The sequence below is a fragment of the Nomia melanderi genome, chromosome 2 (assembly GCF_051020985.1).
Source record: "Nomia melanderi isolate GNS246 chromosome 2, iyNomMela1, whole genome shotgun sequence".
In the NCBI taxonomy this organism is placed as follows: Eukaryota; Metazoa; Arthropoda; class Insecta; order Hymenoptera; family Halictidae; genus Nomia; species Nomia melanderi.
This window is the reverse complement of record NC_135000.1, coordinates 10,020,209-10,042,053: the sequence shown is the minus strand read 5'-3', so window position 1 is coordinate 10,042,053 and position 21,845 is coordinate 10,020,209. Positions and strand designations below refer to the sequence as shown.

Below are 21,845 nucleotides of genomic sequence, written 5' to 3'. Positions count from 1 at the left end.
AAATACATGTTCGTCTCGGTGCTCGCGACGAGTTCCCGGGAGCACCGACGGAGAACCAATTGAAGAGAAGGGGGCAAAGCGTCGAGACCGTAGAGAGTACATAGTATTACCTGCCTATATATACACACACACACACACACACACACACACACCACGTTTCCACTACGCCAAGGACATTCGTGCCGATTTTTGTAGACAGGACTTGTTTCAATCTGACCAATGGCGAGAGACAGTGAGAGTCTACACTCTACCACACTGCTCTCTAGAATCTGGCTGGCAGTCTAGCATGGTGCACTTATAAGCAGGCAACAGTGTACATTTGAAAAGTCGAATCTTAATTTACAATTCTCCTAGGCGCGAATCAACTTGTTAACCGGCGAAGACGCGTCAACTGCACATTCGCAGTACTCGATTCTCGTTTGTATATTTATTCAGCTGAAAGGCTGTCGAATCGCGTCACACGTGGGACGATCAATTGTACCGTGCGCGTATCAACGATACAATTAGCTAGAGTCGTTGCTGTTTTCACACGGTTAACAGGTTAAACGGGTGCGCTCTCGGCGTGCTCGTGTTTTCGTCGTGGAGATCCTTCTGAGAGTAACGAAACAGGATCGTCGGTGAGCAATCTCTCTCTAATCGTAAAAGTAGCTTAGCCGCCTTCCAGTTTCCTTCGAGGTTAGCAGGTCTTCTTCGCGTGCACCTTGCTCTGCACCCTCGGCGAGACAGAGTAGAGCTTCTGGAAAATGTCTGTCAGGTTGTTCTCGGGGAACAGCGTCTCGACGATCCCCTCCAACAGTACGTACAATAGCCTTCTGTTCAGCACCGGTCGCTGGAACAATTCGAACACTCTTAGAAGACCACGCCTGGTCGTCTCGCTGCCTATGATATGTTTCAACTCGTCGGAAAGGCAAGACAGTAGAGCAACTTTCGCGGCGACCCTGGTCCTGTCCTTCGTCTCGGGGTCACGGGGTGGTTTCCTCTCTGCCTTGACGCCGTTCGGCCAGAAACTATTTCTGCGGACAACAGAGATCCATCGGATTATCCAAAGAAAACGTTGAACGATGAACGTTGTAGCGTTATTCTCTAGCGAAGCAGAGTAGATTCTGGCTAGGCGCGCCTTGGGCGCAGTGCGTAGAACTTACGAATGAATTTTAGGGTCAATTTTAGAGAGTAGAATTAACTGAAACAATGCTCTTTCTATTCGCGTATCGCCTCTCCTGTTCTAGGTCTTCCTAAAGATCGTTCACTCTGCTTTGCCGAAGGACAAACGCAATTCTGCTCACTTGAACATCTTCAGGTATCCAGCGACTTTCGCCGGACTAGTCAACAGGGAGACGTACTCCACTATTCTACGGTTCACGATGTCGCCGAACATGGTGCGAATGATTTGCCTCAACAGGGTGACGATCCGTCGCCTGAGCCACTGGTTTCTCACTTTCAAGTCAAAGATCTCGTCCATTAGCAGCAACATTATGCGCAGAGGAATATTGTCGTCGGTCTGTAAATAGGAAAACATTAATAGAGCTGTTTAGTTTATTCGGTCCGCGGCTATAGCTTGATCTTCTTTACCTCTATGTCCAGACTAGCGCTGACTTTGGTGTTCTCGTAGAAGCCGCTGGGCTTCTTCGGGTTCCCAAAGAATTTACTTATGTTGTCCATCATACCGTCCACCGTGTTCAACATGTTATCCGGCATGGTCTTCACCGCCTGGGTCATAGACTTCATAGATGTCTTCAGAGGATTCATCAAACTGTCTATCTGTATTGAAGAAGACATTGAGGGCCTCGTTGCAAAATAGCCTGAGCACCGTTCATCGTATCGTACTCACCGTTCTGGATATCTGTCCACCGGTCACCCCCTTGTCGTAGTCCCCTTGCTCCAGAAAGTTGAGCAGCAAATTCTGTAGGCCCATGTGACCGTCGACTATCGCTGGCTTGGTCAGCTGGTGCAGCCAAGCGTTCAGCATCAACATACGCCTCTCTAGAACGGTCCTCTCCATATTGTGAAAAGCTTTCTTCGCCGGGAAAGGGATCTTGGCCAGATCGTAGTACTTCTCTTTGATCTTCTGATAGAGATCATGGAAGTCTGAGTACCTCCTGTAAATGTGCCACTTCTCCTGGTACCCTGAGTCGTAGCTTTTGGTCACGGCTACCGCGTAGATGCCGTAGGTCTTCCCACGGTCGTTCACGACCCCGGTCTCTATGATCCTCGCAGTGATCTCGAACCGGCCTTGCTGAAGCTTCTTGATCGCGTTACGGTCGTAAGTGTTTTCATCCAGCTTGACGAACTGATCGGCGTTCGACTCGATGAAAAAGGAAACGTCCTTGCCCTCTGTCACTTGGTCGGTGTCCACGCTGGTCATCTTCCTCACGGTCTTGACGGTCCTCGCGTTGACCTCTGCGTCGGTCTCGTCCACCGGTCTGGCCTCATTAGCCTCCGCCATACTGGCCAGACTGGTCGACGAGCCTGATCGAAATTTACTGTCCTTCAGCGAGTCGCTCGGTTTCACTTCCTCCGACTTGTACATCTCTGACATCTCGTCCAGGGTCTCCAGCTCGTTGTTCGTGCTGGACAAACTGATGCTGTCCAGGGACTTGGAGTCTTCCTCCGAGGTCGGGTCCTTCAGCAAGTCCAGTTCCGCGAGCAGCTTCACGTAAGCGACGGACCTCTTGAAGCCCGGCAGAAATCTGTCCTCGTTCCGCAGCTTCTCGTAGCAGCAGAGCCTCAGCTCGTCGAACCATGTCTCCTTGACCGACTCGGTTTTGATCCTGGTCAACAGCGTCTTCACTAAAGCGTCGTCCAGCTGCAGCTTCGACGACGCCTTGTCGCTGAGGTACTGCTGGTAGATCTTGGTGGCTGCCTCCTTCAGGTTCTCCAGATCCGGGTTCTTCCGTTTCGTCCCCGTGTAACCGGAACTGCCCGCTTGAGCCGCGTGCAGCTTCTGCAATTCTATGTCGGAGATCTGTTGCTCGGCGGACACCCTCCAGCCGTAGATGTTCAGGTAAAAGTACAAGTACGATTCTGCGTTTATAGACGTCATGTAGTCGATGAAATAGCTGAGCGCTATATTGTTCTTCAGCAGCTCGTCCAACGGTAAGTTGACCAGCTTCTGCCCGGGCATCAGCAGTCGATTCCATTCCGGTTGAGCACCCATCCCTTCGCTCTCCGTCTCCAGACCCTCTTGCATACCTATGATCCTGGTCTCCAATATTTTCTTCACGTACAGCAGACTGTTCAGCTGCTGCTTCACGGACAGATCGTCCCCGCCGCCTGAATCCTTCGAACGCAAATGAGCGATCTCCTTGCAGACTATGTTCTTCGTCGCTATTAATTCGTCCAGGCTATCCGTGACTCTGATCACCGTTAAAAATACGTCGCTCGGCAAGCCAGCCTCTTTACCGCACTAAAAGAAATGATCTTGTACAGATTGTACCCTGTCGCGGCAATTAAAGGCCGAACTTAAGCCCGCTGTTTCGATGAAACTTCTACTCACCAGCCATATACATGCCTGATTAATATAATCAGGGTCAGAGAATAAATCCAACAATGGTCTAATGATTACGTTTACTAACAATTCCCTTAATATAAACCTGACAGTGAGACAATCAAAGTCCCCCTTTGGTAGTACTAAATATAACAGAATTTCGGATATCTCCCCTAAGAATTCCAACTCCTGCGTGCCATTCGTGCACACCAGGTCTCTGCAAATCAAGTTGTTCTCCATTTGCACCTCCAAGTCGAAGAATATCTTTTCCAGCGATTCCTCTTCCTTCTCTTCCCCGGTTTCAATTGGCTCGGTTAAGGACGACAAGTTTGGAATGTAAAACTTTGACTGAGAATACCAAGACACGTCGGTTTCGCTCTTGTTCCGCCTGTGCGTCGGTGTTTTCTTCGGGGTCCCGCTCGAGGTACTCGAACTCGCGCTGCCTTTCTGTAGTTTCTTGCTTCGGAGCTGTTTCATCCTCGCTCTTGCTTGACGATACAGCCTCACGTGGGAGGCTGCATCGTCAACGAGACGAGTCGTTAAGTAAGGGATCCAGTCCACACCTTTCACTCTGTTTTACAAGAGACTCTTAGAGTAGACAGTAAGCTACGCGTATGTAGGGCTTCAGTGTAGCCCGCGTTACGTACCGATTGGCAATATTGATAGCTATCTTTTGAGCAGTGTCCCGGACAGAGTATATGAACTCCTCGTCATCCGTAATAATGCTGTACCATGGTTCCACATAATCTCTGATAATAAAATCTAATATCTCCTATACAAAAACAAATTACAAATCACCAAATTATTATAACACAAAGAGTAGTCAATAGTAATCAAACTGTTTAAATTGCGTATGTACTTGCAAGGAATCGTCGATAATACGGCTGCCAGTGATTCTTTTATCTAAAGTAAAATTCAACTTCTCCTTCGATAGTTCTAGAATATACTGCAAACGTAACAACAGTTAGACGAATTGTGAATCATCGATGATGTACAAGTGTTGTATTACTGTTTACCTGCCGAAGCTTTTCAGTCTTCTTATTCAAATCTTCCCTCTCAGAGGAAATGACTTCGTCTAGGTTTGGGCCGTACGTTCTAAACACACAGGTGATTGTTCTGCAATAAAATGTACGTGAATACAATAGTCTCGGACATTCGGATTTCAATGGTGGACACGATCATACCCTAAAATTAAAGCTAACAGGCAAATGAACAGCTTCACAATCGTACCGATCCCGACCAGATATATAAGCAGAGCTGTCACAACTCCAAGAAGCCCATACAGTGGAACGTTCATCTGCAAGAAATTCAGAACTCTTGAAAATAGATTAATAAGGGAGAACATGTTAGAACGAGGCGGAAGGTCAGAGCTCCTTTATGCAGATAACCACTGAGACAATACGTTACTGGAAAATTCCTATACGAGAGTCCTTATCAATCATGGTACGGCATGTAAATAGAATGGTCCATATCATCGTCAAACGTGATTTTCAGAGGGCAGAAACGTATTGCGGAAGCAATACCCTTCACCCAACAATGACCGACTGTCACATTGACGTATAGACCAAATACTCATAATGCTTGTAAAGTGCTTTACAAACATTTGAGTAGAATCAGAAGGGGGTCGGATAAAAATGTAAATTTTTTGGGAGGGACCATATACTGGAAGATTGCGTGGCCAGTAACAAATTTGCGTACGATTAAGGGGAGAAAAAAAAAGTCGATGTGCAATGCTGCATACGTTCTGTCTGCTACACAGACACGTCGGATCTTACATGCACACCCACCTTTGGATTCTTGGACAAACAGCCATACATGTAGCTACACACATATTGCAGGATTCGTGTAAGGTTCGTCAACACGAACTGGTCAGCTAAACAGCAACAGTTTATTTACATGTTTGCAGAGAATCATTAATCCATCGGATACGTTCGGCGACATGTCTGTTTAATTCCGCACATAGACGGCGGGGGCGCTCCTCTCGACGCAGCAACGCAATTCAATCCCGTATGAAATCATTGATACTTTCAACGTTGTGTTTAATCAAGTAATTATTGATTATCGAGAAGTACGTAAACTCGTAGGGATAGACGAAGTACGTGCAATGGAATTCAAAGACGAGTATTCTCGTAGTTTGTTTTCTAAAATTTCATTTATTCTTGAATTGCCAGTACAAGAAGGATATTGGCCATATCCCAAATATTGTCTGCTTCTATGTCCACCAAGTTAGACAACTTGGAGGCGATGACTTTCGCTGTTTGAGCATTTATATTAGTAAAAAATGTCCCGCAGAGAACGACCGCAGCTGCTAGAAATAATGAATTTGATTCTAGGGTCATGAGACTCCTCTTCTCTTGATCAGTCTTTGCGATGTGTCCTTGAGCCAGGCACTGGAGATGAGAATACAGCTTCTCTCGCTGCGGACAGACCTCTTTTATTAATTATGCAGTTTATAATAGATTTAAAGAACTACGAATTCATACCTGTAAATATATTAAGTCTAATAGAGTCACCGATAAATTTTCCATGTTAGGTGTATTTCGCAGGCCTGTGGCTGCTAGAAGTACCTCTACACAATTTAATGAGGTACAAATCGGTATCTTAAAGTCCATCATTTTTAGTATTGTTAACTCTGATGAAAAAATTATGCTACGATTGTATTTAGTTTTATTGTCTATCGATTGTAAAGTGCTAAGTACCTGAAATGAAGATGCCTTGAAATGTTTAATCGTCACGTAAAAGGATATCTACTTACTTACGTACTTGAGAAATTCCTAATTTCTTAGAATGCGAGTCCATTTTACTAGCTAACTGCAAACAGCAAACAAGGTACAATTTTGATTGACCGGATATCTTTTTGCATACTTGAGTCCAAGAACTGTCTGTGTGATTTGTGATATCGACTTTGTACACTTGCCAAAAATACTTGCACATAAATTTGTCATACAAATGAATGGCAATATATCTGGTATGTGAATCCAAATTCAGGTAGTCTGATAACTTAAAAATGACACTGACAACTGAAATTGGTAGTGCTGTAAAGATAATCTGATGTACGCATGCAATGCTAAAACCTTTATGCAGATTCGTAAATATAGAAACTATTGCTTGAAGAATAGGTATTCGTATAATTACCTACAAATGGCATGTAAAATTCATCATTAGCTTTAACAAGGTCCTCTTCTTGTTTAATGACTGTTTGTAGATCCTTTAGCCATTCGTCGAGCAAGGGTTCTGTACACCAGAAACATTTGTTTCAGAATGAAAATTCGTTCGTCTTCTATCTTTAATATTTACAATTTATCAATATAAATTTATGACAAACTTTGTGTAATTACCAATGTAAGCACCATCTAAATCCATCTGTTTCTCAAATAGTTTCTGAAGTGTTTAACCAGAATTATTACCGACAGTTGTATTAGTAGCCTACGTCTTTGACGAGAATGCTAGCGGTACAAAAAAATGTTTTTAAACAAAACCGATTGGATACAATCCGTGACACGTGACACGACCTATCAATCATAGGGTGGGCATATTCAAATTGAAAACCGAAATACATAACTGAACGCTGAGAGTGTTCAAGATAATAACCACAATTTCTAAAGTTAGGAAAGCATTTTATTCGATAGAAGCTTCTATATGTGTTTGTTGTATGTACATTTAAATATTAGGAAACACGTTTCATTCCATATTTATGTCTTCTTCTCGATGGGACGACTGCGTTAATAACGGCTCGTACGTCCACTTTGGAAAAACTCGTTTATACAAATTCATTAAAATTGTATCTTGCGATTTCAGCTGCCCGTTAAATACACATTTCATGTGACCGTGTGTACCTTCAAACAAGATTAACAACCATTCAATTCTATCCAATTTAACACTGAGAGTACTAATTATGCAATAATTTACCTAACGGCTCTTTTATGTGTCCCCTACGACCATATTTCGTTCGCAGTTGGACTGGTTTGAACCAATTTATGTCCTCCCGGTTGAAAAACATAAATCTTATAACAGCTGATCGTTTGTGCACCTTGAAAGGGTGACCACTAAGAACTACCCTCTTCACTACAATTCTATCTGGATTTACAGATAATACGCTACCAGTTGCTATCAGCTCCTGTTCAAGTATCATGCATTGTAGTTAAATGATTGTATGGTTAGACAAGTCGTTGATCCTTACCAATGATCCATTCAGTCTTTCAAGGTAGCATAAAACTGGACAAGGTGGAAAAGTAATCGGCGCATACATGCTTGCTACAACAGTCATTTCAGGTCGAAAGTAACGTTCGTACTGAAAAGGAAATTCCAGTTTTACAGATTAAGATGATATAGAAGTTATAAGCAATCATTTAAATAAGTATACCTTATGTTTACTCCCATTTGTATGTTGGCTGAATATTGGGCTCGCACTGAATCTTCTGAATCCACATTGAAATATTAATCGCTCTTTAGATTTGACTGGTTGCGGACTTGTATTAGAATGTTTTAATACCAAATTTACAAAGGACATTCTCTGTTCGTTTGGTAATAGACCGAAGATTATCAGTGGACGATTTTCCATTGCGCAGAATGCAGTGAAACGATCACGGCTAACGTTTGCAACGTGAATCGTGATATACCAGCCAGGCTAGAATGAATATACAATTGTTTAGTAAATAATTTTAATAATTGATTTATCATAGCTTACCATAGCTCCTTCTATTTCCGATGATTCTTTGAATATGCGTTTCCTTGTTCTATCAAAGTTCTCGAATTGGAAGATTCGAGCATAATCGATGGGCAGATTTTCCTTTGGATCCCATGGACTTGTTCTGAACGACTCCAATCCACGGTATTTTTGGAATCTTACTTTTGCTAATGTATCTTGAGGTGTATCTACTTCATCGGGGAATTGTGCATCCAATTTTGCCACTATATTTGGAACAAAGTATTTCAGTTGCATAATTAAAGAAAAGTTTCTCTTTGTGCAATGAACGTACATTTCAATTTTTCTATAGCTGCTTTCTCCTCTACCATGTCAATATCTTGATCATATTTTTGCTCATCTAAAGCAGCTTCTGAGACTGTAATTGTCTCATATTCGTTCTCTTCTTCTTCTGCTTCCATGTCACTGTCTATTTGAGACTTTGCTTCATCCAAAGACATTTGATCTTCCGATTCATCATCTGAACACTCGTTGTCCACTTCCTCTGAAATATTACGTAAATATATTGAACGTATACTTTTGTAAATATAATTTAATCGATGGTACCTCCGTCCTCGTCAGGGATCCAGGCTGCTTGGTACACGGAAGTTCCTTTCGGTACTTTCTTCATAATTTTCTTCTTTCTCAAGGCTTCAGCTTCAGCTAGTTCTTGCTCCGTGGGCCACGTTTGTTCGGCGTCCATAGGATCAGGTGCATTTTCACTGTCAAGAGATTCCTAAAAAGTAGAACTGTATGTTTAATTATTGAAACTATGTTACTTTGTTATTTCTGTTGGTAGAGTTACTTGTTTCTTTGGATCTGCACGTTCTAAGACTCTGATGGATATTTCTTCATCCATTGCATCATTGGATTTTCTTTGCTTTGTTTCCAATGGATATGGATCTTCAGGAGCATCGATTTGGGACATTTGAAAATCCCCAAGTCCAGGTATGTGTATCAACCTGTTAACTGATAATGGTATCTCTCTAAGATACCCTGATACTATGAGAGAACCCAATTCATTGGAGTCCTAAGTAAAACAAAATCATTTATCTCTTACAGTTTTGTCATTATGAACATTAATTAATCTCCAGCTTACTTCATTACAATTGAACTTTATTTCTTCAGCTAACAAATGAGGTCTTTTATTCTTATAGGCCACACTTCTCTGTTTTTGAGAGCCAACTCGCCTTAAAACATTCAGAGCATCTGTAGCTGTATCCAACTGAGAAATTTTTGCTTCTGGGAGCCACTTGTTGATTGTAGTCTGTACACGGTTCTTGTAATCCTGACGTTTCTGCAATTGAATTTATGTGAGAAACAAATACTATATTCTCTAATACCAATCACAATAAGTTGCAGTACAATACCTTTAAGTGAAGATCCTCAAGATTCATTAATGCAACTACCGAAGTAGTCATACCTTGAGCAATACAAGACATAATGATTTCTTCCCCCCATTGATCAACAATTTCTTTCCTTAGATTATTATCCGATGGATTTAAAGTGGAGACAACGAAAAGAATAGTTGTAGCTACTTTTGCTGCGTCTAATGTAGCAAATATATCACCAACTGGTGGCACAATAATGGAAAATCGTTGTTTAAATCTAGGTATACTGTTACAAACAATTCAATAATTAATTACATACATTTTCATTAATGTAGTTTATCATTTCATGCAATATACCTTATGTGTGTTGAGCCACAAGGGCTGGTAGTTACGGTTGCAGTCTCATCCACTTTCGTTATGACAGATAAGACTTTTTGAAGATCTAAGTCCTTCTGCAATGGTACTACACATATAAGGATTGGAGCAGAATTAGATCCTCCTAAATTTCTTTTCTGTTGCAATACATTCTCTCTCTTATTTTTCCTAATTTGAGATAACTGATGTCTTCTAGCTTCTTTTCCAAGATCCTTGTGCGCGCGTTTCGATAGAACTTTCACGCTAACTTTCCCTAAAAAATCAAATGTATGGCACTTAAAGGAGAAAGTCAAAAATGATAACATTGAATCACAAAATTGATAAACATTACCTTTAACATCGGCGCTTATAGAACCTTTGCTGCGATGTCTTCCAGTTTTGTGTGGTTTATTCGTTTGCTTAAACGCACCTGGTCGATGCGCTTCTTGCTTTATCAGCCCCATTCTTTTTACAAATACTGTAAGTATTTACTTAAAACGTATTAGAGAATATACAAAACATGGTCCACAAAGTACCACGTGTATTAACAGAAAGAGACATTTCTCTGATACGTTATAGGGACATTTTGTAGATCTATGCAAAATTTTCCTATGTATTCTTTAAAATCCCAAAATGTAGTATTCCTTTTCTAATTTACGGTTTGTTTGTATTCTGTAGTTTGAAATTATAATTGAAAAATATCTAGAGTATTAAAAGATTCTTTGTAAAAATTTTTAATTTACCTGGCATCTCATGTATTCATTATTTTCAGGTTGGTCACACCTACAAAATTTTAATCGCGCGCACATGGTTGAATGCTCTGGTAAATACAGATGATAGGTTAAATCTCACGTGTGTTTCCCGTGAAGAGTTTAAATTATAAGATATAAAATAAAATGGGACGAAAAGCAAAATTCGATGGGACGACCGTTCCGACTGGCCGTGGGAAAAAAGCGAAAAAGCAAGGCGATCCAACATTCCCAAAAGGAATTCTAGGTATGTATCTTTTAGTCAACTCTATTTCTATTTCCACTAGAAAAGTTTTTCAACAGTATTTTATTTTTTTAATATACATACAACATTGTGTTTCATGTTCAACATGTGTGTGTTATAATATTTTTATTTAAACATTTTTTGGTAATGGTAATGTTTCATAAACTGCATTTCATAGTTAAAGAAGAAAATAAATTAAGTCATCGGCAAAGGCAACGTGCAAAGAAAAGACTATTGAAACAAGAAAAGCTGAAGGAACACGTGAAAAACTTGAAGAAAGGAAAACAAGGAGAAGTAGAAGATACGGTGAATGTAAATATAAGATTTTTCATTTAATATCAGAGAACCTTTGTATTACTAAGAAATACTGATTAAATGTGTTTTCTGTTTTGTTAGACTGTAAAAGATGTATCGAAGTTACTGAAAAAAAAGAAAAAGAAACACGAAGAAACAAAAGGTGTGATAATTGAAAATGTAAGCTTTGTTATTAATATAAACCGCTTGTATTATTAATAATATGATTATGCATATGTTCTATATTATCTTAGAATGTCAAAGATGTGGCTAAACAACCAACGAAGAAAAAGAAGAAGAAATTTGTTAAATCTGCATTAATTACAAATGATAATACAAGTGAAGAAGATAGTCAAATACAATCTGACAATTATAATAATGTATCCAAGAGAAAGAAAGTAGCGAAGAATGTAATGCAAAAGAATACAAAAATGAAATTACTAGATAGTGATACAGAGGATAGCAATAATATAGAAAGCGATGAAATTGATCAAAGTAACGGATCCGAGAACGAAGATACGGGTGAGAATGAAGAACAAAAGGAAGGTGAAGACAAGAGTGAAGAAGATAGTGATGATGACAATGATGACAATGGTGAAGATGAAGATGAAGATGATGATTTGTTACCCATAGAAAAAGCAAACAAAAAATTAAAGAAGAAACAAGCAGAAGAGCAGTAAATATCACTCTCAAATCGTTAGATTTAAATATTTCTCTTTATATTGAATTTAAATTAAAATTTGTATATTTCCTTTTCAGAAAAATGGCAGAAGAGGAAATTAACGATATGATTACGCAACAATGTGTCTTTACCTTTCCTACCGAGGAAGAACTTGCAAACACTACCAATCTTAAAGATATCCAGCAGCGTATAAAAGACGTTGTTATGATATTGTCAGATTTCAAAAGATTACGCGATGCGAATAGGTATGTTATTAAATAACTTAGGATTTCTAGAAGGGACCTATATTTCTATTTATTTTGTAGATCACGTTCAGAATACATGGAGCTGCTTAGAAAAGATTTATGTATATACTACAGTTATAACGATTTCTTAATGGAAAAACTGATGCAGATATTTCCATTGGATGAACTGTTAGAATTCTTAGAAGCAAGTGAGGTGCAGAGGCCTATGACGCTACGAGCAAACACGTTGAAGACTCGTCGGCGTGATTTAGCAGAAGTATTATTCAAATCGAATTAAAGAAATTATAGTGTCCCTCAGTCTTCTATAAGCAATCGTCTTTCAGGCTTTGATAAATAGGGGAGTCAATCTAGATCCGATAGGCAAATGGACTAAAGTTGGACTGGTAGTGTACTCCTCTCAAGTACCGATGGGTGCAACACCAGAATATCTAGCAGGGCATTACATTTTACAAGGCGCATCTAGTTTCTTACCAGTCATGGCCTTGGAGCCGAAGGAAAATGAAAGGATTTTGGATATGTGTGCTGCTCCTGGTGGAAAATCTTCGCATATAGCAGCACTCATGAAAAATACGGGTGTACTTTTCTCAAATGACGTGAACGAGGAGAGGATAAAGGCTGTAGTTGGTAATTTCCATAGGCTCGGTATCGTGAACTCTGTCATTTGTACTTACGACGGGAGGAAACTACCCTCGGTGAATAACTATTGTTAATATAATCGATACATTGTGTATACTGATATAAGGACATTGAACGAACTCCATAAATTTCAGGTTATTAAAGGTTTCGACAGAGTTTTATTGGATGCACCATGCACTGGGACCGGCGTTGTCTCCAAAGATCCTAGCGTTAAAACCAGCAAAGATGAAGTACACATACAACGTTGTTGCACGTTACAGAGAGAGTTACTGTTAGCAGCTATAGACTGTGCGAACGCTCGTTCAGAATCAGGTGGAATTATTGTTTATTCTACGTGTTCGATTCTTCCAGAGGAGAACGAGTGGGTGGTAGATTATGCTCTTAAGAAACGCGACGTTAAAGTAATCCCTACTGGGTTAGAATTCGGCGCGGAGGGTTTTACTAGCTACAGGCAACACAGATTTCATCCTTCGCTGAAGTTGACAAAAAGATTTTATCCGCATGTGCACAACATGGACGGATTCTTTGTAGCGAAATTAAAAAAATTCTCCAATATCGTTCAAAAGAAGAAAGAGACAGAGGAAAAAGAAGAATCGTTCGGTTAACATTAAGCAAGATAGATTAAAGTTAGTGAGTATTTTTATATTAATAACTGAAATATTTGAGAATTCCACCAATTAAACAGTTTGAAATATATTAAAAATATATAAATACGTATGTACAGAATTTATATTTTACAATAAATTTTATGTATAAATTATGTGGTCTTCTATGAATACAATGATACATGTTGTGATACATATTGTTCGTAAACGATTGAAACGGTTTAACAATCATGGAAAATTTCACTGAGCTATACGATACTTTGTTCGTTAATGGAAAAATATACTTTTCAATTGTTTGTCGCACAGTCTTTTCACCTCCTCTGAAACAAAATGATCGCGTTAAGTGGTAGATTAACCAATAGTAACGAAGTTCTCTACATACCTTCTATCTCAATAAAATTTGCACTCTTTTGCTGAATAACTACGAAAAATTCTCTCAGGTTCGATAACTTTCCTACGACCCAATAACCGCTCATAGTTTTTATAACTATTTCACCGGCTTCTTTTAATCTATAAAGGGGCAAAATGTATATATTTCAATAAGGAGAATAGATAGTGCTTAATCTAACGTGATATACTAACTTATTCGTGTCATTGTATATATCAGTGATAACCCTCAACACTTCAGGTGTTGTAAGTACATTAGAACATCGTCTGTTATCCAGGTGTATCGTACTCTTATACGCTAAATTGAGTTTATTAAAATAGAGGTACTTTGTACAGGACTCAGGTGTGACTACTACGTGTTTAGCGCATTGTTCTGCGACTGAGCTAACGAGAGTGGTTAATTGTGGACCGAGGAAATTGTCGAGGCTTTTAAAGAAATCTATCAACAAGCTTGTTTTACCTGCGAAGAAAGCGTTTCAATTCTGTGTACATGAAATTGTTGAGCCAGAAGTTATTCTCAATATACTCACTGTCAACGAAAAGACATATTGTAGCGCTCAAGGCTCTGTATACTACCAAGTATAAAGAAATCGGTTTTGTGGAATAATTTATGAATACTGTCGGGGATTTCCCAATTAAATTCGGTTCGTTGATATTAGATGAACCAGTAACGAATCTGTAGAACGAATATTTTGATTGTTAAGTATTATACATGGAAGAATAAATTAGCAAATACTAACTTTCCATAATGCGAAGTAGTAAACGGCGATGGAGAGTTCCTAGGCATTGAACCACCGTGCAGTTCTTTCTCAAGATGAGCCTGTAAAAGTGTCCCCACCAAATAATTATAAACCACTTGCATATCTTCAGGTTCTAAACCACTCCTGTGAAGCGATATAATATTACTTTTACTATTACAGTGGATTATAATGATACATTGTGATATTAATATCTCACTAACCATACAACTTGATCATTGTACAGGAAAGCTGTATACTTGACTTGAGAAAACATAGCTTCAATGAGATTCATAAAGCACTGCACCCGCAAAAACGTTATCTTATCTAGAGGTAGAAATTGTAAACCTTGAAAAACGTCCAGAATGTCGCTGTTGTGTAATTTGAGGGACAATAAATACTGTAAAGAAAACGAACAGTTTCAGAATAGTATAGGCAAGAATAATACATAATTTCTGTAGATCAATGGATGTATATTTACCCTAGAATAAAAGTGTTCAAGTTTATGTTTCAGTAATGTTATAGAGCCACATTCTGGCTCGTTAATGATTGTTTCAAACGAGCCCATGAACAACCTAAACATAACATAAGCTTGTTTCAATATAGCTTGGCAAACAATGCTGGACACTTCGTCGTGCTGATATTCTATATATTTATTGCCATCTTTCTCTTTGCACATGAATGGTAGACCCACGATCTATGGATTCGTCGTGTACATGTAAAATTATACAAAATACGTATATATATATTTCTATTGTCATTCAGAATACGAGACTTACCATTACCATCCAAAAATTTGGTTCAGGTTGATAATATATTTGTCGAGTTTTATGAGTGTGACAATAATCACAAGGTTGTCCAGGATTGAAGGATCTAAAGGCATCGATAAAATAACTTATGTATCCGATAGGAAATGTAGCGAGTGAAGTAATCGTAATAATTAAATTATACGCATGTATGCACGTACTCTGCAAACTTAATTATCGCTTCGCTGAGTCCTATGTTCTTAATCTGAACATCCAAATCCCTTTCTGGATAATAATAGAGAATCTTTTTCTCTTCCTGCACAGAGGACACACGGTGACTTGTTTACACATTATACCTATATAGATCGAAGATATCACAGTTTTTTAAATGTTTTATCGTCGAATTACATGTACTTGCCTCCCCCTCTTTTTTCGCGTACGTCCCATTAAATATATAAAAATGTTCCAGGGTAGCTTCTGTCTTCGATGTCATTTTGACAAGTAAACCAATAACAACGATACCACTATACAACGTACAAAATGTTTCAGTATATCCACGGTCGCAACGATCGTTCGCGATTCAACTTCTTATTACAGTTGTTTTTTTTTAAACATTTCAAACGACCAAATTGAACAATAACCTCGACTCTTCAGGGCTCCGATAAATTATTGTCAGATCACAAAGTAAACCAAGAGTCCTCTGTCGTCAAATGTTGACAGGCATTCGGATGGCAGCAGATTTTATATATAAATATACATACATACATATATATATACATATACTATACTGCAATGAAATCACATAAACGTGACGCCGACTGTAGGTTTCCAGAGGTAAACAAATGCGTAACGTCGTATAAACATTACTCCTAATGACTTTTCATTAAATCTCATTACTATTGATTAGACGCTTTCTTAAAGTACCAGCAAGCATTTAATACTTGTTATCAAGTATTCAATAATCTCTCTATAAACATAACAATAGACACACTCATAGTAAACTGTTTGCAATCGATAAACATATAAAGAAATACTATGTACACTCAAAGATTCAGAACATGCAAACCGGTGTGCTCTAATTTCATTAGTTACAAAACTTCATCGATTACGTCTATCACAATGTTAATTGTCCTGGGACAATTACTAAAAAATCATTATCAAATCATTCGTAAAAAGACTATCAGTGGTAACATAATAAAACAACTGTGAGTCTCCTTGTACATTTCCCCATCCTTCTAATGAGTAAGTCAAATATAAACGATTTTTTTTTTATTAATAAACGCCTTAAACCTTATTAAGTCTATTAGCCTGAGTGTATACCTAATTTATAGATAATTCTTGCATAATTATGCTTACACATGGATGTATCATTGTTGGGAGTTAATTTGTTTAGTGATGTTAGTTAGATGATTTCTGTTGCAGCACCGACACCACAGCGGTTGGGCGTTTTCGAAGCTTTTCCCTATACCCGCAATGTGTAAGACAAGGACAGAGACAGTGTGCGACAAGGATAGAGATAGTCTCTCTCTTGCCGCCTCCTTGGAAAAAGCATCTCATCGGTCCCTGGTGCGTACTCGCGAAGCATCAGGACCAAGGAGGTCTCTAGGATAGCATTTAAAGTCTCGCCATCTAGCGGTGAAAGGTAGGAACTAAACGCGACACGTAGATTCGGAGAAAACAACAACGAATTCGTTAGTAACTCGACCACCACGAATCATTCGTGGACATTCGGAACTTAGAATCATAGAATGGTCCTTCCCCTACTTTCCCATATCACTTTCATTAGGATTTTCAGCCTTGTTAATTATTTATTAATTATTCCCCGAGACGATGTCACAAGCCAGCCTAGAATTCTTCGCCATGTGCCCGATATGTCATTAAGTTTCTCGCTCGTCAGGCGTAATTGCTGAACATTGGAGATTGGGGAAATTAGAATGGACCCTTAGGAATATTCACTGGTGGTTTGAATCATATTCGAATTGTAATTAATGAGTTATCAGCGATTTTCGGATGGATTCGCGTATGGACGTAGTCGTTTGGTGGCGCCACCTACCCGGGAAACGCTGAAACTTCTGACCGAGTAGTAACAAATTGTATTCGCTAGATGGCGCCGCGCGGTCTGCTACTGACTGGGGTGTGTAGTTCGAGTGTTCTCCGCTAGGTGCCGCCACCGATCCTTACAAGAAGAGACTATTGGGCACATCTGGCCACAATGTGGCCGTGGTGTTTGACTAGTGAATTGGACGGTGTATTGTAGATGGTGTGCGTCGATAGTGCGGGATATTTGACGAATCGTTCGATAAGAAAAAATTCGGTTTCGTTACGTCGCACAAAATAAGGTGCATATATTATTGGAAACTTAACTTTATCGCTTAACTTTTTGCTGAAAAGATATTCAGCTCGTATTATGTAGGAGTCTTATTATAACTTGTTTAAGGGAAATTAAATGAGTAGTAATTTTACATAAATTAAGTGTACATGTGAATAAATAAATGTTTATTAAGTATACACGTAATAAAAGAATTTAACGGTTTTGGATCGTGGATTTGGTGCTGCGAAGTTTCTCCTGCCAACGCCATCTTGTAGTGGAAGCAGTTATTTATTTATAAGGAGATCATCGATACGAAGGTAAGTCAATATCGATAAATTGGAATGTATCGTCGAATGGATTGTCGTTTGAAATGCTTTTAGTAATATAGGTGTTTTCGACGAGTGTAATTGTTTATAAGATTGAATTCAATATTTATGCCTGGCGTTGTATTCCTTTCGTCTTTTCCGTCTTGCCGCCTTCCGAAATTCGTGTCACGAATGGCAATGTTACACGGTTAGAAAAATATTCGTTGACATTGGCGATGTCATTACCAATATTGACTTTTAAATTACCCTGATTTACATTTGAACCGACATATAAACTGCATTTTTGCGTGCGGCCAACTATGCATTTCGAGTCGTTATTTGCAATGTAATATATTCCTCGGCATATAGATGAAATTGTTCATTATATAACTATTTTAAATCATTGCCGTCTCGAATGCACCAACAGAAGCATTCGTTTCATTTACATTAAATACAAAGGCACCCATAATGAAATGATTAAAAATAAACAAAATTCTACAGAAAATCATCCATATATATATACATGTAAATAAATTCACGATATTTACAATAGCAATTGCCATTTAAAACTAACATTATAGGCAACATTTTTCCCATTTGAAAATTTGTTCGTGTCGCAACGTGCATTTATACTACACACGCACATGAACGTGCGCGCGCGCATCACTCTCTCGTTGTTACATTATGTACGTATTCAAACTCGATGGAAATTTTCACGAAGTTCTACGGACGAACGATTATAATAAATAAATAGACTCGCACGAGCCCGTAAATTGCCGAGCCCGATGAAGCATCGAGGAGGATAAAAAAAAACGAGGCGGAACTGTTTGAAAATGTTCCTTATCGATTTCTCGAAATTCATGTTTACGCGGGTTGCTAGCACCGAAGCATTCTGGGTTGATAGAAGACCGTGATAGAAGACCCTAATCGCGGACCAATCACGAGCCGAGGATCGCAGCACCAGCCACTTCAGTCTTGAACTCGATCGAGGAATAGTCGGGCTGCCGGTTCGAGCGAAACAAAATTCTCAGTGTGGAAAAATTCAAGTTCACGTAGAATAATAAACAGAAGGAAGTACGTGTGACCGTCTGTGGTCGAACGGAGCTGTTGTATTCCCCCGTGCTCGCTGGTGAGAGTGTCAATTCAGGTATGTCCAATTGTTATTCCATTCGAAATGGTATTCCTCGCTCGCGGCCGGGAAACAGACAGCTTATACGTCAAGCTCGCTTCTCGATGCGGTATTTTCTTGGTGGGCTAGCAGCTTCATTAGGGAACGTGGATTTTCCAGTCTGTACGTGATATCCGGAGGATCGCGTGCGGTCCGATTATTATTCTTATCGTCGCCTCGTATCGACAAAACATTATCCTCTCGCGTTTCACCTTTGTCGCCGTTCCCGTAATTTCTTATCAAGATATCGCGGTTATTAATTAATCCGAACCGATTTATGTTGTTCTGTGTACTCGGCTATTGTCATGCCGGCACATGACGTTTATGCTACTGTCAGAATCGCTTGTGCTCCTCTGTCCAGGTTCAAAATCAGTTGTCTCTCTCTGTCTTTCTCTCTCTCGTACTCTCTCTCTCTCTCCCTCTCTCTCTCTCTCTCTCTCTCCCTCCCTCTGTCTCCCTCTCTCTCTCTCTTACTGTATAACTCTCCCCCTCCTTCTCTCTTTATATTTACCCATCTCTTTCTTTCCTACCGTGTCAACATAACTCTTATTGGCAGCAACTCTCTTCTATGCTTTGAAGCGTTTCTCAGTGGTATCGAGACTTATTGTTCCAACAAGCACAGCTGATGGTAGAAAACCAGATGCCTTAGCGCGTTGAGGGAAATATAAGATCCTCAAGGGAATGTTTACTCGTACCATATGTATTGGAGTAAAAAGTTAAACGGGTCTGTCTGGTCTTTGTTGGATATTGACAAATGAGAGCTCTTGCGAAGTACAGTCGATAGATGTTTCGTTTCTATTGTGTTTCATTAAACATGCATAGATTCTGTCAGCTCTGCTTAGGTGGAACCGAGTACCATGGATGTATTTATTCATTTTGTCGTGGCTTTCAGAAAAACCAAAATGTCTGATCGAAAGGCTGTAATCAAGAACGCTGACATGTCAGAGGATATGCAGCAGGACGCCGTGGACTGTGCGACTCAAGCACTCGAGAAATACAACATTGAAAAAGTACGTTAACGGTTGATATAGAGCAGAGTTACAGATGTGTATGAATACGCGTGGTACACGAATCTGTGATACCTCCGTATAGGTGGAAAGTTTGATAGGACGTATTACGATAGCGGACACTAGGCAAACCGTAGTCATAGAATTTTATTTTGATGGATCGTACTTTTCTTTCCAGGACATTGCAGCCTTCATCAAAAAAGAATTTGACAAAAAGTACAATCCAACGTGGCATTGCATCGTAGGACGTAACTTCGGCAGCTACGTGACGCATGAAACAAGACATTTTATTTATTTCTACCTGGGCCAGGTAGCCATCCTCCTTTTCAAGAGCGGATAAACTGAATTCTTATTTTATGTTCTACCATCTTTTCTTCCTCCCTTCACACACGCTACATGGAATACCTTAAATCACGTCGCCGTCTGTAAGAGAAATTACATTTTGTATACAATGGAAATTTGTTTTACAAGCAAAACTGCCGCTCCCAGTAAAAGAGTAAAAGTATACACACACACGCGCACACGCACACACACATACACAGACAGACCAACATACACGTACAGAGACAGACACTCATTGGTACTATTGACTTGCTGTTTTACTTATCACGGGAGATAAGACAATGACGAACAAAAATTGTGTAGAGAAATATAAAGAAAGATAGGTGAGGTATTTAGCCGAACGTAACGAAGGGGAAAAAAAACTAATTTGACATACGATCTTACGCGCTAAGATGTATCGTGTATGCCAGAAAGTTTGTTGTGTTCTTGTTTTATATTAGGTATATATATATTAATGATGCGAAGTTGAGTTCAATGCTGGCGATCATGAAAAAAAAATTAAATAAATCTTTAGTGTACCAACACACACTAAGTGCACCTAAATAAGTGTAACAATTTCATAGAAATCGATATGTATGGTTTTTATTGTCTTACGATGCTTGGGAAAACTGTGTATCCAATAGTCGTCAATAATGAATGTAAGTTAAACCTGGATGGATTGCCCGTAATCGTTATTTAAATGTGACTTGTAAATTGTCCCTTTGTTCTGTGATGCTGTATACAAACAAATTCGTTAACTCTCTCTATATCTCTCACTTTTTCTCTCTCTCTCTTTTACACACGCACTCTCTTTCTCTCACTCTCTCTCTGTCTCTCTCTCTTTAACTCTGTAATTGATATACATACTTTATATGTTTCTGACATACTCGCGAATTTGAAGGACCGGCTGAGGGGCTAAGAAAAAGTTTAAATTATATATATTACACAGCGCGCGTCGTGTTAATCCGCATTTCGAGCATAATAACTCTATTTAAATGAATACAACGCTGTACACGATGCCGTATAATATCGATAATCGAGTCATAGTCATAGTTTTGCAGTTTTTTACATTATGCACAGAACCTTCGCAAAAATCTATATTACACCTTAAGGCGACATACACTTAGGAAAACCTCTGTTTTTTTTTCCTTCGACTTTTTGTTCTCTTACGTATGAAACATTTCGGAAACTTTCTATGTATTCAAGCCTACACTTAAATTCTATCCTTTATGTAACATCTAATACCCAATTACCTACGGTACTTACATAAATATATACATATATATATATATATATATATATATACACACATACATATATATATATATTACACGTATGTATACATGTGTCTGTGTATGTACATACATATATATAAAAATACAAATATAAACACACACAAAACATATATATATATATACATACATACATGCATACATATATATATATATATATATATGATTATGATGATGATGATGATGATTATGATGATGATGATGATGATGATAAACATAGATTATACATACATATTATACTATTTATATATAGTGCATTCTTC

At 38.9% G+C, this 21,845-nt stretch overlaps 6 protein-coding genes and 1 long non-coding RNA gene across 10 annotated transcripts; 3 read left to right on the top strand and 4 right to left on the bottom strand.

Moving 5' to 3' along the window:
* Positions 1-610: 610 nt before the first annotated feature.
* On the bottom strand, positions 611-5,455 carry LOC116432967 (sorting nexin-13). The gene is made up of 10 exons (XM_031990508.2): positions 5,272-5,455; positions 4,669-4,781; positions 4,501-4,600; positions 4,344-4,430; positions 4,132-4,256; positions 3,494-4,055; positions 1,829-3,403; positions 1,570-1,758; positions 1,284-1,498; positions 611-1,013 (listed from the first exon to the last, which is right to left on the bottom strand). Exons 1-10 carry the CDS (start codon positions 5,299-5,301, stop codon positions 677-679), a joined length of 3,333 nt encoding a protein of 1,110 aa, XP_031846368.1. The 5' UTR covers positions 5,302-5,455; the 3' UTR covers positions 611-676.
* A 162-nt stretch (positions 5,456-5,617) lies between these two features.
* Positions 5,618-6,982, bottom strand: LOC116432972 (cyclin N-terminal domain-containing protein 1). Of its 4 annotated transcripts, none has more exons than XM_031990516.2 (5): positions 6,823-6,982; positions 6,620-6,718; positions 6,244-6,519; positions 5,968-6,116; positions 5,618-5,901 (listed from the first exon to the last, which is right to left on the bottom strand). In XM_031990516.2, exons 1-5 carry the CDS (start codon positions 6,845-6,847, stop codon positions 5,638-5,640), a joined length of 813 nt encoding a protein of 270 aa, XP_031846376.1. In that variant the 5' UTR covers positions 6,848-6,982; the 3' UTR covers positions 5,618-5,637. The 4 variants fall into 4 exon arrangements, with proteins under 4 accessions (XP_031846376.1, XP_031846373.1, XP_031846374.1 ...); XM_031990513.2 differs by having other exon boundaries at positions 5,968-6,183; positions 6,248-6,519; XM_031990514.2 differs by having other exon boundaries at positions 5,968-6,183; positions 6,248-6,504.
* A 98-nt stretch (positions 6,983-7,080) lies between these two features.
* Positions 7,081-10,532, bottom strand: Tsr1 (Tsr1 ribosome assembly factor). Its single transcript, XM_031990509.2, has 12 exons — positions 10,206-10,532; positions 9,857-10,127; positions 9,539-9,785; positions 9,268-9,465; positions 8,974-9,198; positions 8,736-8,904; positions 8,464-8,673; positions 8,172-8,395; positions 7,848-8,111; positions 7,665-7,775; positions 7,394-7,601; positions 7,081-7,320 (listed from the first exon to the last, which is right to left on the bottom strand). The coding sequence occupies exons 1-12, from the start codon at positions 10,315-10,317 to the stop codon at positions 7,166-7,168; spliced, it is 2,394 nt and encodes a 797-aa protein (XP_031846369.1). The 5' UTR covers positions 10,318-10,532; the 3' UTR covers positions 7,081-7,165.
* LOC116432969 (28S rRNA (cytosine(4447)-C(5))-methyltransferase) lies at positions 8,969-13,463 on the top strand. The gene is made up of 11 exons (XM_031990510.2): positions 8,969-9,116; positions 9,326-9,481; positions 9,653-9,780; positions 10,626-10,849; positions 11,025-11,158; positions 11,243-11,320; positions 11,395-11,816; positions 11,900-12,067; positions 12,128-12,323; positions 12,391-12,759; positions 12,838-13,463. The coding sequence occupies exons 4-11, from the start codon at positions 10,750-10,752 to the stop codon at positions 13,306-13,308; spliced, it is 1,938 nt and encodes a 645-aa protein (XP_031846370.2). The 5' UTR covers positions 8,969-9,116; positions 9,326-9,481; positions 9,653-9,780; positions 10,626-10,749; the 3' UTR covers positions 13,309-13,463.
* Positions 13,415-15,917, bottom strand: Ccz1 (vacuolar fusion protein CCZ1). The gene is made up of 10 exons (XM_076374389.1): positions 15,593-15,917; positions 15,400-15,490; positions 15,212-15,305; positions 14,914-15,129; positions 14,657-14,832; positions 14,436-14,579; positions 14,226-14,371; positions 13,891-14,155; positions 13,691-13,818; positions 13,415-13,628 (listed from the first exon to the last, which is right to left on the bottom strand). The coding sequence occupies exons 1-10, from the start codon at positions 15,669-15,671 to the stop codon at positions 13,576-13,578; spliced, it is 1,392 nt and encodes a 463-aa protein (XP_076230504.1). The 5' UTR covers positions 15,672-15,917; the 3' UTR covers positions 13,415-13,575.
* Positions 15,868-18,941, top strand: LOC143176908 (uncharacterized). Its single transcript, XR_013001444.1, has 4 exons — positions 15,868-16,012; positions 16,601-16,744; positions 17,283-17,806; positions 18,675-18,941. It is a non-coding gene; the product is annotated as an uncharacterized LOC143176908 (long non-coding RNA).
* LOC116433010 (dynein light chain 2, cytoplasmic) lies at positions 18,751-20,965 on the top strand. Its single transcript, XM_031990597.2, has 3 exons — positions 18,751-18,941; positions 19,855-19,972; positions 20,148-20,965. Exons 2-3 carry the CDS (start codon positions 19,865-19,867, stop codon positions 20,307-20,309), a joined length of 270 nt encoding a protein of 89 aa, XP_031846457.1. The 5' UTR covers positions 18,751-18,941; positions 19,855-19,864; the 3' UTR covers positions 20,310-20,965.
* Positions 20,966-21,845: the final 880 nt, after the last annotated feature.